Source organism: Ochotona princeps, chromosome 1, assembly GCF_030435755.1.
Source record: "Ochotona princeps isolate mOchPri1 chromosome 1, mOchPri1.hap1, whole genome shotgun sequence".
Lineage (NCBI taxonomy): Eukaryota > Metazoa > Chordata > Mammalia > Lagomorpha > Ochotonidae > Ochotona > Ochotona princeps.
This window is the reverse complement of record NC_080832.1, coordinates 78,811,799-78,827,310: the sequence shown is the minus strand read 5'-3', so window position 1 is coordinate 78,827,310 and position 15,512 is coordinate 78,811,799. Positions and strand designations below refer to the sequence as shown.

General features: G+C 35.1%; 1 protein-coding gene across 3 annotated transcripts in view; it reads right to left on the bottom strand.

Moving 5' to 3' along the window:
- Positions 1–15,512, bottom strand: part of PHIP (pleckstrin homology domain interacting protein) — a 129,061-nt gene that overhangs the window by 41,765 nt on the left and 71,784 nt on the right. For all 3 annotated transcript variants that reach the window (XM_058661242.1, XM_058661249.1, XM_058661244.1), the window contains 4 exons: positions 13,958–14,075; positions 10,756–10,896; positions 7,462–7,538; positions 3,244–3,475 (listed from right to left, as the gene is read on the bottom strand). In XM_058661242.1, coding sequence (XP_058517225.1) covers positions 3,244–3,475; positions 7,462–7,538; positions 10,756–10,896; positions 13,958–14,075 — 568 coding nt within the window. The remainder of the gene's footprint in view (positions 1–3,243; positions 3,476–7,461; positions 7,539–10,755; positions 10,897–13,957; positions 14,076–15,512) is intronic.

Sequence of the window (15,512 nt, the reverse complement as noted above, 5' to 3'; positions counted from 1 at the left end):
ATTAAGAATCAAACAAAATAATCTTATAGGGCTTATATGGCACAAGAAACAGAAGACTAATTATTTCTACGCACTAGTCATTATACTTCTATATAGACTGAAAATGTTCCTTTCCTTTCTCAAAGTACTTATTCCATACTCTTGGTTCAACTTAAGTTTTTAAACACAAAAGGCCTATTTTTTCTAAACAACTGTTGTTAAGTTACTGTGTAACTCTCAGATTAAAAAGGTTAAAAAACGTGCATGTCTCAGAAAATTTTGTTTAAGTTTCTTGGTCACAGTAGGCTAAAACAGATTTTGAAAACTATTACTGTTCCTAACAAGAGAAATTTTGGGCAATTGATTAAAAAGGCTTTGGTTTAGTACAGTAACAGCTGAATTTTACTGTTTATTTAAAAATATTTCTGACATGGTAGTTTAACAAAATAAACTCCTGGCTTCCAGCTTTAATTTTGGCCATAGTTATCTTTTGGGGAGTGATCCAGTGGACAGAAGATCTCTCTCTCTCTCTCTGAAGTAAAATAAATAAATCTTTTAAAAAATTATACTACGAAATAACACAATTTCACTATAAGGCATAATGTTGTAATGTGGTATCAAGCTACCTTTCATTAAGTAAATTTTACCTTTTTTTGCTTTAACTATATCATAAACACTCTCACCTTTGGGAGGTGGGTAAATGCCTTTGGTATGATACAACTAACATTGTAAAAGGCTTACTCTAAATGCACTGAAACAAATTAATAAACACTACAAATAACACTGAGTTCAAGCTACCAATTCTTTACAAATTGTTATTGAAACCCATTTATTTATTTGTGGTTAATGCCTGCATTCAGGGTATAACATCAGAGTAATTATCTTCGTAAAGGAAGTTTATCAACCCCTACTTTAAAAACATACCCTGGGGAAAAATGGAAAGACAAAGAGGAGTATATATACAAGCTGAAGCTCATGGTGGTTCACATTTAGGGTGATAACAATGGAAGCACTAAAAACAGTGAAATGCTAAACATATTTAGAAGATAGGGCCATGACATTCACATCCAGTCTGCTGGAGAGTTATGAGACAAAAAATGTGGAATTAAGGAAACTTCAAGAGTTTAGGTATTAAATAAATAAGAGATGGAGCTGTCATTACTGAGATGTGGAAGGCTGGGATGGAGCACCTTTGAGAAGAAAGTTTATGAAGTAAGCTTTTATATGCATTAGAAATGAGCTGTAGTATTAAGTTAGATACTTTAAAAATAGCCATATGTTTAAATACTAATTATGTATGTCCTATGTTATGTACATTACAGTTTGTTCACATAACCCTGGAATCTCCACTGTGATTTTTGATAGCAGCTCCAATTTCATTAAATACTCAGGAACTGAGTAAGATTGTTCAGAAAAGATTTCCTTCAATAAAAAGAAAGGAAGGAAGCTTAAAAATCATAATTCTATCTTACATATGAGCCATTAATCATACTAGGTAAGTGCATCTCATAAGGAGGGTGTTGTAATCAATAATCCTTACATGAGTACAGATAAACTGCATACTAAATGGAAATATCGGTTATAATTATAAGGCTTTGGTATCACTAAAAATTATTGCATGGAGAAATATCATTATTCAGAATAATAACCCATTATTCTGGGCTATTATTCATAACCCAGAGTTACGGTAGATCTTTGTCAGTTACTGCTTACAAACATTAAAGGAGTAAAATGCACTAACTATCCAACTTCACAGTTTCATCATTTCAGGTTATTTGTTTAATTTAAACGTATAGGTAATTGATTTCTTTGTGATCCATTGGAAATGCTTCCAGGTCCAGCTTAAATCTTCTTTGTTTTGAGAAACCTTCCCTGAAGTCTCAACATAAGCGAACATAAGATTCCACTACCATCCCTACCTGTCCATGTAACCATTTATGAGAGGCAAGGAGACAGTGCCAAACAACTGGCTCACTTTGCACAGATCTGTAACAGCCAGGACCAGGTCAGGATGAAGTCAGAAGCTGGAAAATCAATCGAAGTTTCCCATGTAGGAGAAGGAAAAAACTCAACTGACTCATAACAACGGCTTCCCATGCAACATATTAGCAGGAGAGTGGAACCTCAGCTATCTCAACATGGAGTTGCAGGAATCCTGCCAGTGCCTTTACTGCTAGGCAAATGCTCTTCTGAAGTTGTGTTATTACCTCTAAAAGTCTAGCAATTACATGTATTGTTACAAACAAACATATATCATGTTTATATTATATGGCATTTTCTCCATTTTCATTTTGGGAGATTTAGGTATCTTGTTAATCATATATCATTTTTAGATTAAATACTATGTCTCTTATCTTTTTACCTACCATGTTACTTGGTTAAGTATGTGATACATATTAGCCTGGTTTCCAGAGTTTATAATGACTTAACCTAAAGATGTAACCTACCACCTGAGATGACTTTATTACTTTGCTACTGAATTCTATTTTATTGTTTCAATGCTAGAGTAACTATTTTCAAGAATTCTATGTTTCAGTATTTCCTATTAACAACTCTTGATATGTATATTTAGTCATGGAAAAGGTATCCATTTCTCCACACATGCAGCTACTAATTCAATCACTTACTTAATGATTGAGCCACTGCTTTATGCATAAAGTGGAAAATGTTATCATTTTTATTTGATATCGGTCAAGAACAAAGCCATAAGAACAACTCTATCTACTGTTACATCTACTGATAGGTCTGTGGGAAAAAAAAAATCAAACTAAAGGAAATACTGTATACTATCTAATCTTGATGTTTAAAAGCGGGCAGATCCTGTTTTAATAATTTTTCACAGAAAAGCAACAGTTCAACAAAAATTTGCCAAGCAGTGAGGTTAAATATGGTACTACCTGAAGAGCTCCTTGGTATTGTCTGTAGACAACTATCAAATAAAAGGGGAGCATGTGAAGTAAATTTTGTTATCACAGTGACTTGTCACTGGTAAATCTCAAAAGTTGAGCAGAGCAGTCTTAACTGGTTTGGCTAGTGGTAAAGGAGACCCTGCAGCTCAACCCTTGCAACTGCAGCCATTTAGGGGGTGACCCAGGGGACAGGCAGTCTTTCTCTCTTTCGCCAACCTCCCCCCATCACTCTACCTTTCCTGCAAAAGAACAAGCACATTTTTAAAAACAAAACAAACATTAAAAAAACAAAAGAAGTTAGCTATAAGTAACTTTCATAGAAAATACTAAATTGATAATTTAGAAAAAAATCAACCTTCTGTTTTCTTTCTTTGGGTTTCTTTTTCTTTGGTGATGTTGGTCCATCTTTTTCCTCATTTATTTTTTTCCTTTCCTTTTTAATCTGTTTTTGCTTCTTATTTTCAGATTCCTCTTCTTCATCGGAACTGCTTTCTGCTTTCTTGGTTTTATGCTTAGGAACTTTCTTTGGTGGTTGCAAATTTATTCCTGCATCTGCTGTCCAGTCAGAGTAATCACTAGAGTAGTCACTAGAAGGAGAGAAGTAATTGTAAAATTTTCAAGATTTTGTTTAATGAACTAAAAAATATTTCTCTTCCAACTAACGCTCAAAAGGTTTTTTTTTTTTTTAAAGGTTTACAGGCTTTACTTAATATATCAAAAATAAAATGAGGATAAATTAGAAGACAGGTTTAAGTAAGAAACCAAAACACAAATTTAAGTACCTTGTATGAGTGTAGTGTACATTAAACACATAAAAATAAGGAGAGGTAGGATGGCAAACTGTCACTTCACTCAATTCTTTCAACAGCAGAACAGCCCTGGTAAAGCACGGCAGTGCACACTGAGACAGGAGCTCTCTTCTCAGAGGAGTAGCTGGGAGTTCCGACACAGAGTTCCCCTGCAACAGCACTGATGTTCTTTTTCCGACAAATCAGAACTGTAACTAACACCCACTGGAAAAGTTGGGTTTGAAACCTTGACTTAGCATATGAAGAAATTCTATTTACGTGAAATTATTCTAGCTATCTACAAATTAGATGTGTACCTAATTTGAAGCATGTCATGTCTCAGAAAAACACGATTTTATCATTTAGCCAGTCATGTCTACCATTTTCTTCCAGTGCATTTTCACATATGTACACTTTATTGAGCCGTTTTGGGGAAAAAAAGAACTCTTATCTATTTTCTAGTTTAGTACACGGGACCATTATTTATTTTATAGAATTTCAGAAATAAGGAAACTTTATTTCTAAACCTTAAGGATTATGTTATATTAAAACTTACATTAACAACACAGTTTACTAGACTAATAATTGCTTTCATGTTTAGCCATCCTTATTAATTGACATTGCTGAAAATAGAGTTAGGGAGACCAACACATGCAGTAAAATAAAATCACAGGACTTTTCATACCTGATCACAAGGCAAATCGGAATCTTAAGTGGGTTAAACAGGTTTGCTCTGATAAGCCTTCATTAATTCACATTGTGTTTAAGCTATAATTTTTCAGTTAAATCAATAATAGTGTTGATTACTTCATGCTAAGTATGTGGGTAATAAGTAGAGAAAATGTCAGTAAGACAATCTATCAGATTCTGTGGAGCTAAAATTCTTTAAGCAGGTAACAAAAATGCTCTGTAACTTAGGCTGTGACAGAAGCAAAATGTAGGGCATCTTTTCTGCCTCCCAAAAACTGTAAAGAGGAAGCATACTTGGCTAAACAAAGGGAAAATTATTTTAAGGATTAAACATATCTGCTATTTTAAGGATTAAATATAAATCACCATTTACATTTACATAGAGACGAAATAGTCTCTTATCCCCATAAAGCTTTGAAAATATTAAGTATACATCTGTCTTGCTATTTTTTTTTAAGATTTATTTTTATTGGAAAGGCAGATTTACAGAGAGGAGAGACAAGAGAAAGATCTCCCACCCGCTGGCTCACTCCCTAAGTAGCTGCAACAGCAGGCAGGAGCTGAGCCAATCCAAAGACAGGAGCTTCCTTCGGGTGTCCCAAGGATCTGGGATGTCCTCCACCGCTTTCCCAGGCCACAAGTGGGAAGCTGGATGGGAAGTGGAGCAGCCGGGACAGGAACTGGCGTCCATATGAGATCCTGGTGCACACAAGCTGAGGATTTAGCCACCAGGCTATTGTGCTGGGCCCATCCTATTTTTAAATATATATTTTATCTGAATTAGTTGAATCCTTGTCTGTTTCATCTTTATCATTCTTGTTATTCTTATGCTTTGGTGTGGGGAAATTTTACCAAAGCATGTTTAACACACTTGCTGAGATTTTCTCTTCTGCCTTATCAGTGATGGAAAATGCAGTCTGATCCATTATTTTACGTGGTGGATACACTGGTTAAACAACACTGTATCTGGTTAGTAAGTATATTTTCCATCTCAAAACTTTTCCAAGTCCAGGAGAGACAAAAGGAAGCTCCTGTTTCACCTTTTCATTCTCCTGTAGAATGATGTGTCTAATTTTACTGATACATGTTCTCATGGCTCTAAAAATATTGCTGATAACAGAACGAAAAGACAGAGTTTTGATTTTGATGCTTTATTTAACCATCACCACCCATCCTCCATTCTTCAATATAATTTAGCTAACATCTTTCCAAGAAGAAAGTCAAATAACTAATGTCTGGTATGGCCTCCCTCAACAAAACTTGAAATTACTTAAAATATAAAATTATTTTCATATGCTATATTTACAACTCAAAAGCATTTTATTTACACTCATCCAAGCCAGCTGCAAATGTAATAATCTGGCAGATTTCACATTCATCACTCTCTAGAATACTAGCAATTATTCTACTGCAAGTACAGACATAAGTGCACACCCAAGCCCAATGGCCTAAAATCAAGGAAGTCCTACCACTCTTCTATCTTAGAAACCAACATGTTGTCTCATGGCTTATGACCTTCTATCTCCCCCAATGCTTTTCCTTCACTGCTCTGTTTAAACACAGAAAACTATTAGAAATAACCATAGGCACTTGCGTCAAGAATCCATACTGGGTCTGGCACGGAAGCCTACCAGCTAAAGTCCTCACCTTGCACACACCAGGAACCCACGTGGGTACCTGTTCTAATCCCACTGGCCCCACTTTCCATCCAGCTCCTTGCTTGTGGTCTAGGAAAGCAGTTGAGGACAGTCCAAAGCCTTGGAACCTGCACCCACATGGGAGACCTAGAGGAGGCTCCAGGCTCCAGCCACCTGGCTTCGGATCAGTGCAGCTCTGGCCATTGCGGCCACTTAGGGAGTGAATCAACAGATGGAAGAACTTCCTCTCTCTCTCCTCCTCTCTGTATATCTGATTTTTCAATAAAAATAAAATAAACCTTGAAGAAAAAAAGAATCAATACTGTGGGAATAAGAACCCTATATCCTGGAAAAATCACATTTGGTACTATTATTTTTAGAGCTACTGAGGTAGGGAACATAAGGGTTAAATCAATACATCACTCCCAAAGTCTATTCTCCTTGCTACTAAGTCCTTGTGAGGTCATTTAAGGACATCAGCAGGTTAAGCTGCAATCTGCAGCCCTGCATCCCACTTGACCACCACTCTGAGCTTATGTGTACCAGCCGCTCCATTTCTAGTTCAGGTGCCTGCTACTGACCTGGGGCAACAATGGAGGATGATGTAACTTCTTAGGCTCCTGCCATCCACTTGTCAACTCAGATAGATTCATGGCTTTTGTATGGCCCAGCCCCAGCCACTGCCGCCATTTGGGAAGTGAATAAGAACGTGGAAGAGACCTCATTCTATATCTGTGTGTGTATGTACTACATATGTCTCCCTCTACAACTCTTCCCTTCAATCAAACAAATACATCTTAAAAGAAAGGTAACCTTTACTGGATGATGGTCACTTATGTAGGAGACCTGGATGGGATTCCCAGACTCCTGTTTTTTGTAATCATTTGTATAGTGAATCAGCAGATAGACGATCTCTGTGTATCTCTCTGCCTCTCAAATAAACTATTTCAATAAACTAGGTCTTGCAAATAAATAAGCCTTAAAAACAAAAATCTGGATCACCAATATAAAGAGCTAAAGAAATTCTCACTCGCATGGTAAGTACATGGCCTACATTCTGCTAAAAGACAATATTACTAGCAGCATTTCATATATTAAATTATGTACAGTCAGTTCTTCAACAGATTACTTTTCATAACTTTATGCATACATATTTCTCCAAGTAAATCATGAAACTAGTTGGTGATTCAGTACCATAAATAATAGCACTGAGAAAGCAGAATTCCAAGAAAGGAAACAAAGCATTACTTTGCAGATCCAACTGCAATTACCAAAACAAACAAACAAACAAAAATCAGAAAAAAACTTATGAAGAAAATCTCCTAAATTTTGTGTAATTAAAAGAATCTCTGAACTTTAAGCCCAGTAAGACTTTGAAATGTGCTGGTTAAAAAAAGGAATTTTAGTCTCTCTAAACATTTTATATAGCATTTAGAGAGTAAAAATGCCTTCACGTACCTAGAACTACCGTCACTGTGCCATGCTCTCTCTTCTTCTTCAGATGTTCCACCACTGACAGCAACTACTTCACCTTCCTAAGAGAAATTGCATACATACTTTAATTTGCAGTTTTAGAAAATAATATTCTATGGCTTACAGAAGTTATCAATTACATATTACCAGGGACAGAGAGAAAGTCTTGCTTGAATTAGTTATGGAACATAGTTTTTGTATTTTTATACATAAAGTGGTTTAAACATTTAAAGGTATACTTAAATTAGATTAATTAGATTAGATATTAGATTCAGAATAATTTCTCAGATGGTAAACATTTTTAAAACCTTTTATTTTCTAAATTGAATGACAAGAGCTATAGTATATACTAAAATTAATTTTTATTTCTTGGGCCTTACAATTTATTTATTTATTTTTCATTTATTTTAAAGCCAAAGAGATACAACAAACAGACAGAGACAAACATCTCCGGTCCTCTGATTCACTCCCCAAGTACCCCTAAAAGCTAGGGCTGGGCCACACCAAGAACTCACTGAGGGTCTCCCATTTTGCATGGACAGAAACCAGAACATTCGAGCAATCACCTGTTGCTTCCTGGGCATCATTAGCAGGAAGCTGAATTACAGGCAAAAATGGAATTTCCACCAGATGTTCTGATATGGGACACCAACATGGCCAGCGGGGTCTTAACTACTGCTCCAAATGCCTGCCCTTTCCTAGATCTTTTTTTCAAACCAAACTTTGTTTTCTGTAGTTTTTTGAATTGCCTAAACTAGACATATTGATGTTTTACTTTTCATTACTATTCAAATAACTATATCATATGCAATATGATATATATATCATCAAATATCATATATAATACAGAGAATGATATTCTACCTCTGGTCTTGTTTTACCTAAATATTACAGGATTAAATAACACACAAACATGTGTGCATTCAATATTCAATAATCGTGAATATTCACGATTCAATGTAGGATATTTTTCAGCACATCTTCTTCAAAGAAGATGGAGTTGTTGGTTATGAAATCTTGCACTTCTTTCTTGTAAAATAAGCTTTATATCTCAATTATAACAGCCTCTCATTTATTTATTAAGCTTTTATTTTATGTCAGAGCTATTCTAAGCACTTCATCTCACCAAAACTCTGTTGGATACACTAAGGTAGTTGAGAGAAACAAAAGCATAAGAAAGGTAAGAAATTTGGTCACGGTAACACAACTAATAAGCAACAAGGCTTAATTTGAACCTAAGTAAAATCAAGCAAAAGCCCACTGAACTTTCTGCAAGAATGGTAGAATTATTCTTGCTGGACACAGAGGATCTCTCAAGGTTAATGAGATGCATTCCTTGCCATTTGAACAAAATTATGCATTTGGAAAAGTTTTCTCATTTTGATGTCTTAATGAAGATTTAATCATGACTTCAGAGTTCTGAAAAATAAAACCAGTATGTACTTCACCTAGCATATTTAATCTCTGCTCAACATAACTGAAATATACAAAGATAGAATTATTCCCATTTTTTACTTTGCCTCCCAAAAGGTGGAGAAAATAATTATTTCCATGCTCTAAACACAAAATGATAGAGCACAAAATACATCAAAAAAAAAAAAAAAAACCCACCAGGATTCTTTCCGTTAAGTTGTGTCAAAGATATTTGTTCTCAATTTACTCTTTTTGCAATTCATGTAACTACTTTCAGAGGTTGAAGAGAAATAATTAAACTACATATAAACATGCAATAATTGAATTAAAAGAAGTTCATGGAAAATGTGTAGTATGAAGAAACCATGCAGAAGTGTCAAGAATTTTTGGCATCAAAATAGGTGTAATCTGTTCACTACATTTACATGAACTTTATGAAGTACTGTTTTATATCTACAAACTGTCATGTGATTCACACAATCAGTATATGTTAATTTTTTTTGCCAGAATGAACACAGCATTTTGACCTAGATTTATTAGGGCCTAAAGCTGTTAAAATCTAACTTATAAATTGTGGTTAAAATTTTGAGTTAATACTGCTTTGTCTAAAAATACTTAGGGACATCTCACAAACATGTTAACATTGCAAAATGTATTTCAGCTTCAACACTGTGTGGTAGTGAGAATCTAGTATGACTCAATTTATGACCTGAAAGTTGGGAGGGAAGAGTAGGGATGACAAGGGTTAAGACAGGAACAATATGGAATGAAGTGCCACAGACGAGAATGCAATGTGATTGCAAAACCACTGCCTTTGATGAAACAAACAAACAAACAAAAAAAAAAAACCAAGAAAAAAAAAACCCATTTAATAGGGAAAACAATATTTATGGAATTAATTTTGGATGAGGAGCATTTAAAATTACATTGAGAATACTAAAAAATGGTACAGAGCTTAAAAAGCTAAATGAACATGCTAAATATATATTTGTTGTAATTAAACTACACTACAGCATCACAGTATCTTTGTAAACGTCTAGATTTATAGTAAAAAAGCTTCCATTTTAACCCTTATATTTGAGAAAATATATCTGCACATATGCCTTTGTCTTGTACACTTGAGATTATGAACATGCACACTTTGCATGAAAATAGGTTTCCAGTAAACAGAGGAAGGTCACAGTAGAATTATAAGACCTTGTCAAAAGAGGAGAGGATAAAAAAACTGTACTATAGCTAATCCATGAAATACTTCTCAGCCATGAAATCCTACCATTTGCAACAAAATGGTCTCAACTACAGAGCATTATGCTCAGTGAAGTAAGTCAATCCCCAAAGCACAAATGTCATATATTCTCTCTGATAAAAGGCAAATGTCATGCAAAATAAAAGATCAACAGATAGATGGGTAAACATGCACATACATAGTCATCCACAGGAAGACACATACAACAGAGACCATCACATCAAGATGGGAAGATGCATGGCAGTGTGCATGTCTTCTCCAGATCGGATATGGACTCCCAAGGAAATTGTTGAGCATATTTTGACAATAAGATGCAGGAAGCATGGCTACAATGTGAATATACACTTAAATAGCAGAATTATAAATTTCTGCATGTGTTCTGAAGCACTTTACTATTGTAATAATAAGGGAGAGAGGGGACTTGCAAAAGGGGGGAGTGAAATCCCAGAGCCTATGGAACTGTATTATTTGAATTAAAAAAAAAAAAGAAAGAAAAAAGAATAAGACCTGTAACACATGTCTAAACTCATTTGTATCAATGAAAGCACATAATAAAGTCATATTAAAAAATAAATAAGTAAACCAGGAAACAGAAATGTATGAAAATGGCAAAATCTTACATCAGATGAACTAGTGCCATTTTCAACCTCTTCTGAGGGTCTTGGAGTCTCTTCCAGGGCAGATCTTGTACGATAATTATGCTGATTAGTCTGTTGTTTTTTGGATTCTCCAAGATCTAATAAATGTTCATGAGCATGATTCTACAAAAAAGCAAATTAACAGGATACCTAAAGATTTAGGCCTCTCAATTTAAAAGTTGGAACCTTTGTCTTAAAAAACTCACTCATTTTTGTTGCCACTTAAATGTGCTTTAACACCAAGATATTTTCATATTACATGAAACTGAATCTTACAATAGCATATAATAACATATTGAAATTCATTTGCTGATTGAAGCTCAGATAAACTAGAAACCAAGATGGTCATCACACAGCTATCACACCGCTATAACATCACGCAGCTTTCTTCTGCTGGGGAATCATGTGAAAAAGAGCTTCTACAACAGCTGAGAATAAACTAGTAATCACAAAATAATTGACAAAGTTCAACATAATGACATAGATAACAAAAACAAGAATTTAAACCGGGGAAAAACCTTAGCAATCTCAATTAATAATCACTGATTTAGAGTCTTCAGTAATTATAAGAATCAATTAGAAATCCTTGACATAAAACATAACCTGTACAAATTTGAAGTAAAAAATCACAGCAGGCTGTTCACATAAATTGAAATATGTTTTTGTGATCTGAAAAACAAAACACAGGCTAACAATCACGCAAAGCTTAAACCAAAACAAAGCCAGGATTCAGAGTAGAAAAAATGAAAGAAAAATCTCCACTTGGACATACTACAATAAAACATGAGAATATAGAAAATAAAAGGAAAACACTAAATTGGCAAAGTAGTTAACGTGCCACTTAAGATACTAACATATCAGGGTGCCTGGGTTCTGGCACAACTTCCAATTCAGCTTCTTCCTAATACCCTAAGTGGAAACATTTAATAGCCAAAATATTTGGGTTTACACAATCCGCATAAGAGATGAGGATTGAGTTCCAGACGCCTAGCTTTATTCTGGTTCAGCTCTGCTTTTTGAAGGCATTTGTAGAGCAAAACAGAAGAAGGAAAATGTCTCAATGTCTTTCAAATAAAAACTTAAAAAAGAGAATTATTAAAGAATCTCATGATTTCATAAAAATTTTGAGAAACAAGTATGAAAACGAAATGAGGCTCACTTATAATGTCAAAATCTTTGAATCACTGTAAAGAACATATCATTTCTTCATTTAACAAATATTTTTATCTACTCAAATCTATGGCATTAAAAAACTGTTATCTGTTTATTTTATATAGCTTTTTCCTGAGCCTGACACTTAAGTTCCAAGTCAGAAAAGGTAAATATTCTTAATGTTTTGATAAATAATCCAATGGAAAAAAATTGATTATCAAGATCATAGCAAGTTGTCAACCAAAATCAATTTTCTTTACCACCAAAAAAGAAAAAAAAAATGCCTTTTTGGCCTAACTCGAGTGTGTTTTGGCCAGTGGAATGTGTGGTAAAATTTTGCAGTACAATATCAATTAAATAACCTTCCTGAGAACATATGCTGCATTTGCATCTTTTTCTTTGACTCAACCTCCACTGTGCATATTGAAAAAAAAAAGTATGGTTTAAAAAACAGAGGGACAAATACAGGGACTGAGTTGCGCATCTTTTATCTGTTTGTTCACTCCTCAAACGTCTAAGACAGCCAGGGCTAGTCAACGCTGAAACCAGGAGCCTGGAACCCCATCTGGGTCTCCCACATAGAAGGCAGGACCCAAGTACTTCAACCATTATCTGTTTCTTCCCTGGCTCTTTAGTAAGAAGCTGTTATCACAAGCAGACAGCCAGGAGTCTGGTATGGGATGCCAGAGTCCCAAGCAATGGTTTAACACACTGAGCCAAAACACTTGCCAAATCCTGCAAACGTATATGAGGACACTGACATCTTCAGGCATGAGGTCAAATCTAGGGGGATTAGAGAAGTAAAAGAGCTTTAGTCTTTAACAGTAAGAGCACCACCCAGGCTTGAAATACCTACCCAGGCTTTTACATGGGGAAAAAAATACCTACTTAAGCTACTGTAAATTAGGTCAGAAGATGAGTTACTTTTTCCTTTGTTTATATCATTACTTAAATGATTGTTTATACCAGACAAAAAATTTGTTATAGTTTCTATGGCTATAGCGCTTTCAAAGAAAACAGAAAGAAACAAGTGGATATTGTGATTTTCTTCATTGAGTAAAAACCACAGCTGATTAGGGTGTACCTTACTGAGATCCACTAGATTCAAGTTATTTCAGAGAAATGGGATAAAATAGGAGGGCTTGACATGATGGCTCAGTGGCTAAATCCTTGCCTTGCATCCACTGGGATCCTGTATGGGTGCTGGTTCGTATTCAGGCCTCTCCCCTTCCCATCCAGCTCTCTGCTTGTGGCCTGGGAAAGCAGAAGATGGCCAAAAGCCTCGGGATCTTGCACTGGCATGGAAGACACAGAAACAGCTCCTGGCTGTTGGCTTCAGATTGGCTTAGCTCCAGCCACTGCAGCTACTTGGGGAGTGAACCAGTGGATGGAAGAACTTTCTTCCTCTCTGTAAATCTGCCTTTCCAATAAAATTAAAACAAATAATAACAACAATAATAAACTAATAGGGATAATTCAATTTTCCCATGTAGAAAGTAAAAACTCTATTTTTGGGCCAGAACCAGGCATGGGCTGAGGGCCCCACAGCAGTGGGGGTGGGGATGCACCTCTCTTGGCCTCACCCACCCCTCATTCACAGCCCCATTGAGTCTTCACTCTGGTCCCCCGCCTTCCTGAGGGCAAAGCAGGTTTGTGTGCCTCAGAACTATCTTTTAAAGCCACATTAACTGATTTGATTATCTAGAATAATAGGTGAAAATAAAAAAGTTTTACAGTGGGCAACCAACGGTACAACTAAAAAAGTTCTTAGGTTTATGAGACAATTTAATACATTTAATGAATATAAAAGAATTGACATTTGTAGAAAAGGTATGCTAGGAGGCAGGGAATTTAGAACTACATCTTTAAATTGTAAATCACAGACAACCCAAAGGCAACAAAGAATTATCTACAATAATTTTATTGAATTAATTATCTTATTTATAATATTGATACTTTTCTTTGTAAATGGGACCTAAATGGTCATGCCTACTATGCTAATGTCAAACCCAACACAGTAATTAATATTTACCTTTGAAATAATGGGTATTTTGTTCTCTTTTGGAACAGTTAAGTGTTTTCTTTTCTCTTCTGATCTGTATGTCTTTATTTCTTCCTCTCCCTTTGCGGTTCTCCATTCCTCTTGCCTACTGAAAAGAGAATATTAGAAATTATACATGCTAATCTTTCATTTTAAAGCTGATTTTTCCCAAAGGGAATATTACACATCAAGAAAGTAATGCCATTCCTTTCTTTTCAAACTAAAAGCATGTGGTAAAGATTTGAGTTTATATTCACATGCTTTGGGCTAGGGACATCAGGCATTATATCACTGGAATACAAGAAACATACAACTCTGTCCACTTGAACTTGGCATTATTGTTCTGCTATAATCTCTGGCAAAAAAAGTATGAGTTCCTGGCAACTATTACTCCTACACACATTAATACTCCCAGTGTAAGAAGTTAATTTTTTTTTTTTTACAGTTGGGTTGAGTGCAGAGGTTGTGCTTTGATAATAATGACTGATTCCTGAGGCGACGGGAGAAAAATCTAGCAGGCTTTAACTACTAAAACAAACAAAACTTTAAAGTCATTCTATCCAAGCATCCAGACTGAAAAGAAGCTGAGAAGCGCTAATTTCAAACTTTAATTCTAAAAAAAAGTTTTTGAATTGAAAAGGTAATCTCTTTACAAGACATCACAATGAGAAAGGTACTGATATTCAAAGTCACAGCACCTATACATTAATGATATATTACTAGAAATATAGTAATGTTATCATTTTACTTAACTGCATTTTACTTAACTGTTCATTTGGCTTAGTCATGCTTCTGAACAGAACGTATAAATGAATTTAAACATGGAAAGAATGGCCTTGAACTTGCTTTGTTGTTATTATATTGGGTCACATGTTTCTTATATCCAGTTACTCCAAATGATAACACTTTGCAAAATTAGATGTTCACAATAATAAAATTGACTAAGTTTACTTTCTCAGTTTACTTCAGTTGTCGGAACCTGTGTACATTTTGATAGGACAATGAGAGGGTAGAAGGGCGCTCTTTGCAAAACTACCACTTGTACATGGACTATTACAGCACACAAAGGTACCTGTGGTGTCTTTGTTTCATACTTACCTTTTTTTTTTTTTAATTTCAACTCAACCTTTCCCCAATCTTAGCAAACAAAACTGTTTTTCATTTCTATTTTTATCTCAAAAGGATTCCATAAATGGAATCACAAATGTCACTATTCATGTATTTTTCTCACTTAACGTAATTCCCTTAAGATTCATCCAACTTTGTTTCTATTTCTTGCAGAGAAATAGGAACCACTTCCACCACTGTTTAACCATGCACACTGAAGGACAACTGACTTTTCACTATTAAAGTTGCCTTGGGACAGATAATATGTGGGTTGCAGCAAGTTAAGCTGCTGCATGGGACACACATCCCATAATGAGGTTAACACTCAATAACACCTTCACATTTCTGATCTAGCTTCCTAATCAGACACCCTCCAAGACAGCAAATGATGCCTGTGGTACTACTTGGTTTCCTGCTGGTTATTTAGGAATCCCAGATA